We start from the raw sequence: 8,192 nt of genomic DNA on the forward strand, positions 1-8,192 counted from the left end.
TTGTGATTGTTTTCAGAGAAGGGATGCAGACTAGGGGGACCCGTGGTTCAGACCAATGTGGGCAGTCACACTGGCTTGCATTAGTATCTTGTATTCCACTACTAAGACATGATTTTAAATGAGACTCAATGGCTGGTCCTCACTCTGCCACTGCTGTGATGATCCACCTAAGCATGTCCCCTCTCTCCCTGTCTCTCTGCTATACTTTATAGCCAGCAGTGTCTCTCAGCCATACGTGTACGGCTCCTGGCACCCCACTGACTTTCTGGAAACTAATGTGCTACAAGCAACAATTAAAAAAATAAATCCAATTAACATTAAACCAGCCTCGTTCAAAAACAAAAACCTGCTTAAATTTTCTTGGGAGCCAGTACCCACTTGCAAGCTTAACTTAAATGAGTAGGTGTGAGATGAAAAAACACAGCTATTTGTGGGGAAAGGTAGCACAAAGAGCCATTATGGTCTGCTTTCCTTACGCAAGGCCTAGAGTAACCACCTCATCCTCTGGCTGCAGGACTCATGTCTCTGGGGCAGGGCAGCTGGGTTTCAGGGTCTGAGGTTGCAGCTCTTCCCCTGAGATCTGGGGAACATCATGATGCCCTCAGCACCCTCCCTTCCACCAGGCATGACCTGCACTGGCATCTGCTCTGTGCAAACAGGATGGGGAAGGAATCAGGGCAGCTAAAACAGCAACCATGACTTTACCTCAAGAGGGTCTTTAGACCCCAAATCTCTAACTCAAGGGGTTCCCTCACCATGCCAGCCCTCCATTGCCTTCCTTCCGGTGTCCCCTTGCCATCTCAGTGCTGGCATCAATCCTCCAGAGATCTTCTTTTCCCCAAATAATTCCTCCTCTCAGTGGGGTAATCAGCTTTTTATTGGGAATCTAATGGGATGTAGACTTGTGTGCAAGTGTCTTAAACCCACCACAAGCAAGACAGAAACCCAGTAACCCCATGGAGACACATGGCATGTAGTATGGCAAATGTGGATGGTGCCCACCAACTGCTTCACTCTGCAGACCCTCTTCTGTTGGTCCACACGACCTGGTAATGTAGACATAGCCCTTGGGGTCAGGAAAGAGACACAGCACGACTAGAGGATGAATAAGCCAAGGTAAAGTTGTGCTTTTGCCCCAAGGGGCCATGTGGAAAGTCTAATTGTCCTAATTGACTCCTGAGCAAGCTCCATCTGATTCAGCAGGTGTCCAGCTCTGCTTTCTGGGGGATTATATTGCTCCTCCACTTCATGTATACATGACCCTACTGTGTTTGAATTTTCTCCTTTCCTCTGGAAGACTCCACAGCACAAAAGGGATTAAGACCCCCATGCTCCATTCCTGGATGTGGCTTCTAAGGACACTTGACGAGTTGGTGGCTATGTGGGATTACAGAGCCATGTTTCCCCACTGGGCAACAGGATACCTCAACACATACACCATCTCTCACAGCCCCTGGCAGAGCAAGGCAGGTAGGGACAGCTGAGATAATTTGACCAACCTTTTCACTCAGGTCATTGCTGCAGGTCAGAGTTAAGGTGATTTTGATGCTTTCTTTGGATTTGCAATTTTTCCTGTGCCTTGCTTGCATTGCTAACACTGGAAGGTTCTTCTGTCACCTCTGAATTCTCCCTTGGGCTGGGGCCACGGCTGATGGATAGATTGGCAAGAGGGACCAAATACCAACTTAAAGCAGAAGCTGGATGGGAATTTAGTGAGTACATCTGGGATGTCCTCTGATAGCACAGTCACCTGAAGATGCAGTTACACATTTAGGTTGTACGTGCAAGTACACTCCTAAGTGTTAGCAGAGCTCGGTCATCATATGCATTGGGGTTATTTGCATCTCACTCTGATGGTGTGACCAGGCTCTGTTCCCAGAGTGGGAACAGTCTGCACTCATATGCAAAGAGATCAACGGCCGTAACACCCCCTTTAGCAGCAGGGACCAAAATCCCCTTCCACGCTGCTGTGTAAAGCCACTTTTACATTTGCTGGCAGGGCAGCAAACCCTCCATGCCGAGAAGGCTGCTCAGGTATGCAGACCTACAAGCTGCTCATAAAAATCAGAGTCCTGCCTGTTCAGCCATTTCACTGGCACCAATGGGACATTTCAGAGCTTCGAATCCCAAATTGTGGTCCTGCTGCCACATTGTCTTTGTGCTTAAGGCGTTAACAGACAAGTTAGTGGGAGCAACCAGTGACAGCGCTGCACTGGTCCTGATCTGCATCAGGTTTAGTCCACCAGTACTCTGTGGTAACATTGAAAAAGGTGCTCAGCAAATATTGATTAATTACAAAACGTACTCTAATCTTATTCCTCATTCTGGGAAAGGCAGAGAGCTGTTCTTCTGGATTTACAGCCAAGTAGATCAGATCATCAGCTCTTCCAGTATCCAGGATTGCTTTCCCACTACAGAAGTGGACCCAGCAGGAATATTGTTGGTGCAACAAAACTCAAATTATTTCCATCTCACACCCACAGACAGAGCCGTAATTCCATCACAGAACAAAGGCCAGGAGTCCTCCTCCTCTCACATAATTTATTTTCGACAGCTCATCAGGATCAGAGTAGCTGGAGATTTTAACTCGGAGGGTGAAATCTAGCTTTGCAAGAGGCACTCAGTGCATCTTTATGAATCTCTGCTTCAGTACTGTGCAGGTATTTAACACAAGCCTGAAATATGTAGTTCTTGACAAATGTATTTGCTAGTGGTAACTGATACTTGCCCGTGAGAAATGTATGGTAGTTTCTGTTTTAAAGAGATAGCTCTAATTAGAGTTCAGCTGGAAGGTGAGATGATTATATCTGGAACTAGGATTGCAATACCTGAACTCAGCACACACAGAGAAAGAAAATGAAGACAACACAAAATTCTTTTGAAACAGGTTCTTTTTTTCCTGAATGTTCACCAGTTTTCAAAAAACTACAAAAACATCAAGGACTGTAACAGGATAGCACTTGAAAAAAAGGCTGTTGTGTACAAAAACAAGCATGCTTTTGTTCTGGGGTTGAAGTGGGTTTTTGTATTTATCTGGGTTCTTTTCTTCCTTCAGCATAGTGTGAAAGAAGAAGAAAGTACTGGTTTATTTAACAGGATAGCTCAGAAAAAAAGAAGAACATGCTTTCGTCATTACAAAACTCTAGCAGAAGATGCATGCTTGAGGTCCGAAATACAAACAGACTGACACATTTTGTAGCATGGAGACTTTGTTGTACAACCCACACGGCACTTCCCTTCCCCTGCCCCATGGTCAAAGATGTGGTCCATGCCATGCATTTTGCTTTCCTTTTAGTGGTGGTTTTTTTTCTTTTTGTAGTGAGTTATTTGCCTTTTTTTTTTCTTTTTTTTTTTTTTTTAGCCCTAAATACCAGGTAGCGGTATCCAAGGTAACAGCAGAAAAGAGTCCAGATCTGCACATTATCACTGTTTCTGCAAGTTTCATGCAAAACTTAAGCCATTTCTGCATGCAACACGATGCTGGTCATTTATTGTGCTTCATACAACTCTGGGGAGATTTCCCCATTCACCACAACAGAGTTTGTTGACTAGGAAGTGCAGGTTTGCTTTCCCATGGACACAAACATATTAAAAGACCCCCTCTTCCCCCTTTCCACTCCCCCCAGCTGCCCCAAACACATGGGAATGTGCATCTCAGCACCAGGTCCAGACAGTTCACTTGCCTACAAAAGCCCGGTGGCTTCAGTAAAGTCCCATGATTGCAGCTCCCACATCCTTGGAAGGTCTTCGGTCCTTCACCAGAAAGTTAATCATGCTCTCTGACTTGATGAGCAAGTTGCAGCCCAAAAAGAAGATGCCAAACATCACAGTCAAGGAGAGGACACAGAGGACAGCGATCTGCACCACCCGCGTGATGTAAAGGCTCCTCTCATCAGGCGCCAGGACCGAGGAGCCACCGTCAGTCGCCAGCACTGAGCCGGTCCCATTGCAGCAGGCCATGAGTATCCCCAAGCCCTGGGTCCTGTTGGGGTAAGCTCCCTGCTCTAGGAGAGTCTGGTTGAAAAAGGATCCATTCATGGTCTATGCGTGATCCCAAATCTCCAGGGAAGGCAAGAGGAAAGCTTGCTGTCCCCCTACCCACCCCTCACATGTCGGGGTTCAGCACCACGGGCCAGTGGGCTCCGAGCCACCTCCTGCCTTTCTTCTCACAGTGCCTCAGATGGAGGGGAAACTTCTTCGAGGCTGCAAGCAGGTGGGAAGCCAATTCGTGCAGCCAAGGGATGGCTTGCTCCCGGATCCCTCCTGGCACAGGCAGCGTTAGCACAAGCCCCCAAACAAGCAAAAAGAGAAAGAGAAAAAAGGCGAAGAGGGCACCGGGGAGAGGAAGGCAGCTGAGGATCGCCCCATGCCTCCTGCCCTCGCCACTGCCCCGAAAGCTGCCACCGCAAAGCGCAGGGCAGCGGAGCGGTGCAGCCTGTTGCCCCGGGGGCTCTCCCGCAGGAGGGAGAGCTGATTCCTGCCGGCTGGGAGCTCCACAAATGCAAGTTCCAAGCTAAAGTCTTCACCGTGTTCAAAGAAAAAACAGCAACTCCACCCCCTTCCAGCCTCCCCCCAGGACCGCCTTCCTCCCCCTCCGCACTCACCCAGGCTGCCCACCCCTTTCCCACGCTTGTGCACCCCCTCTCTGCCCTGCCGTGGGTGCCCGCACCCTCCCCTGTGCCACCCCCAGGTGGGGGCTGACCCCTAAGGCCCTGTGGAGGGGCACCTAACTCATCCTTCCTCCATCGCCCCCCCCAACCTGCTCCCAAAAGCAGCCCGTATGGTCGGTGTTCATGCTGGACCGCTGGCAGGTTTCTGTCCCCCCCAACCCACCCCTGATGAAAGCTCCCGTGAGCCTCAGGTCAGTGCTGCTCTTGCTGATCCCTGGTTGCTGCTCTGTGCCACCCACTCCTTCTTAGAGCAGTGCTAGCCCAATCCAGCCCAGTCCACCCCCAGCTCTGCTCAGTGATGCCTGTCCTGTGCCTCCAAATGAGAGCTGGATCCATCCCCCTCTCTGCATCCTTATTTTCCTCTGGCTGACAGTTTCCTCCCTGTGCATCTTTGTCTCCCTCTTCTTCCTCTCCTGCTCCTTTAGCCCCTTTGCGGGGGACCACTGCAATGCTGCACCCTGATCTCTGCCCAATACCCTTTCCCTGCCCTGTCCCCAGCTCTGGGTCCCACAGCAGCATCACTGCTGCACCCAGGGCTGGAGCATCGTGGACCCTCTCTATCAGGCCCCTCAGCCCCATCAAGGCAATCCCAGGGGAATTTTCATCACCACTCCCCTCTCTGTGTCTGCGTAAGCTCCCAAAGTGACGCCATGAGTCGGGGTGTCCAGACGTGTCTGGCTCAGTCTTGACCCTGCCCATCCCAGGGCTGTGCCCATGGAACTGCCATGTCCCGGCTTCCCGGCTTTGCCCGTTGCCATTTGCCTGGAATCATGTCTGGATGGCACAGAACAGCAGATCACCCCTGAGCCATGGTGTGAGGACCTTGTCTTGATTCATCTGTGTACATCTTGGCTTGCTTGCTTTGCCCAGCCTCCAAAGGGGATTTTAGTAAACCTAAAATGAGAATTGATAAATTGCAGCTAAAGGCAGGAGCATGAGGCTGGCCGGCTGAGAATGGAGGATGGTTTGGTAGAGAGAGTGTCAACTGATTTTCCTTTTAGGCAGCTGGGACCTGTGCCCCTGTTCTGCTGCTGTGACTTTAGGGGCTCAAAAACTGTTTGGTTTGGGTTTTACTTGTTGCTTTTTCCTCATTTTGCACGTGGCGTTTCTCTCCCTGAAGGGCTGCCTGGTCTGCGAGGGCAGTTTGCAGCAGAAGCACTTGCAGGAAGGAGGCAGAAAGCCCTGATCGAACAAGAGCATCTGCTCATGTTTAACCTGCAGGCCAGGAAAAATCCCCACGGGAAACCAGAGCATCCCTGGTGCCCCAACCCCGGGTGGGAGCTCCTCTCCCCGGCTCTCTCCCACACTGAAGGAGTTTCTGCTCCCTCTGGTGGCTCCAGCTCCAGCCTCTCCTCTCCCTGCACACTCCAGCATGGATTTGGGCTGCTGCACCCATCACTCCTGGGTCACAACCTGCGGTGATGGGGCAGCCAGGGCCATGGTGCCACTCGGCTCTCAAGCACTCCCCTGCTTGCTCTTTGCCTTCATCCAGCCAGGGACTTCAAAACCCAGAGCATCCCATTGCCTATTACGCGATGCCTGGAGTTAACATCATGGCAATGTCTTCAGGACAAGCAGCACCTTCTTGCAGTTGGCAGGGAAATCCAGTCCAAATGTGCTGAATTTAGTTCATGCCATCCTGGTCCTCAGGCAGGACGGGAGCCCAGACAGGTGCAGGTAGGTCAAATACTTCATTTTGTGACTTCTTCCTTCTTTTTCAAGAGTTTTTGCACCATGTTTGAAGCAAGGCTGGATTATCACAGCTCATGGTAGGCAGGGAGTTTCAGGACACGCAGGGCTCTGTGTCCCTTTGGAGACAGCAGCTCTTGCTAGTTTGGGCAACCAGCTGCTGGGCAGGATGAGTCCCTCAGTGAAAAGGGCCTGCGAGATACATGGCAGGTCAGATCTGTGGGGTGTGCAGAGCCAAGCAGGGCTCCCACATTTCTCTCTAGAAACTTAGACAAATTCATTGTCCCTCCCATGAAGCGTTCAGACATGCTCACAGCATGATACAGTGCAGCACAGAGGGACAGGTTGCCGTGTGGCCAGAAAGACCTGCGTGATGAGGAAAGGCCACATAGGCAGCATTTCCAGGCAGGGCACATGCAGGAAAAGCAGGACTTTGGATGCCCTAAAACTGGCTAGTGGGGTCTGCAGTGTGAGATGCCTCTGGGATCTGGAGCAGGGCGAGACCTAGAGCCCCCCAGAAAGCAGGTTTGGGGCTTGTATTGATGTCCCAGCCAAGATGCAGCCCTTTTTGACACTGGGTTGGTGAACTTCTCCTGGTCCCTTTTACCAAATCCTCATTAACAAGTTTTGGGGAGGGACTTGGATCCCAGGCGGAAAACGTTCCCCCACTGAGCGGAGCCCCACGCAGCCGCGGGAGGGCAGCAGCACCCCTCGGGGACAGTGGGGCTGAGTGAGGAAGCAAAGAGGCATCAAAACTTCTTCTTTTAAAGCCACGGAGAGTCCCCAACTCCTGAAGCAGAGTCCCCGTTTCCATCTCACCCTCGCAAACACCATCACCTCTCGTTGACAGCCACACACGGCTCTGGGGCAGGTGCCGTTATCCCCATCTCTCCCGGCGTGGGGCTGCAGTTTTGTACAGCACCTTGCACATCGCCCTGCAGCTTCCTGCACTGCCGGGCTGCGGCTGCAGCTCTCAGCACCCACACGAGCTCGTTTTCCACTGCCTGGTGTTTCTGTGTGTTTGGATCGTCTTGACCCAGGGTTCTGTCATTACTGTCCCCAACCCTTGTCACCTGGTGGGAGAGATCATTCAGGGGCTCCAGGGAACCAGCCCTTCTCTCCCTTTTGCCCCCTGCCAGCCTGTATTTTGAGTGTCTCAGTTTCCCTGTCTCTGAGTAGAACCTTGGTATTGCAAGGGAACAAGAGGTTTATAAAACCCCTTCAGGAGGCACCCACAAGCAGCTCCAGCATTTCAGCGGGGACAATTCCTGCGCAGATCCAACTCCCTGTACTTGCTCAGTACAGGAGCAATTTCTGAGAACGCTGAGGGGAACAAACAATACAAGTGAGAAGAAAATCAGGTCCAAATTATCTGACCCAAAGCTGAACTTCGCTCCCTTTGCAATGTCCAGGTTTATACCCAAACTGCTGGTTTCACTAGGTCCAGTCCTTGGCTGGGTCTCACTCAGCTCCCAGCTCTGTTTCATCAGAGATATTCCCATTTGTACCAGTGCTCTGGGGAGAAGAGCTGAGAACCCACACTTTCATATCGGTATGTATTTATTTGCTCTATTTCCCCTTAAATCCTTGAACTCAGAGGCAGCTCAGACTCCAGCGGGTTTAAGACCCGCGCTGCCTTTCATGCAAGAGTTAATAAAAGGAGGGAGTGAGCAAGACTTTGCAAGGAATTAAACCCAGGCAAAAGAGCCTATGGGAAAGAGCCTGTTACCAGCCCCAGGGCTGTAGGTCACTGTACTTGCTGCCAGGGTTTATTAGGTCCTTGTCTGAGCTCAGAGAGCAAAAAGCATGAGGAGCTGCAGGCAGAGCAGGCGG

The 8,192-nt window shown here is 51.1% G+C and overlaps 1 protein-coding gene across 1 annotated transcript; it reads right to left on the minus strand.

Annotated features, from left to right (window-relative positions):
- Positions 1-2,811: 2,811 nt before the first annotated feature.
- Positions 2,812-4,812, minus strand: RPRML (reprimo like). Its single transcript, XM_049800749.1, has one exon. It carries the CDS (start codon positions 4,036-4,038, stop codon positions 3,703-3,705), a length of 336 nt encoding a protein of 111 aa, XP_049656706.1. The 5' UTR covers positions 4,039-4,812; the 3' UTR covers positions 2,812-3,702.
- Positions 4,813-8,192: the final 3,380 nt, after the last annotated feature.

Source organism: Accipiter gentilis, chromosome 5 (assembly GCF_929443795.1).
Source record: "Accipiter gentilis chromosome 5, bAccGen1.1, whole genome shotgun sequence".
NCBI classification, from domain to species: Eukaryota; Metazoa; Chordata; class Aves; order Accipitriformes; family Accipitridae; genus Astur; species Astur gentilis.

What these genes read in the sequence shown, in the direction of transcription:
- RPRML (XM_049800749.1), bottom strand. Translation starts at nt 4,038, where the DNA reads ATGAATGGATCCTTTTTCAACCAGACTCTCCTAGAGCAGGGAGCTTAC.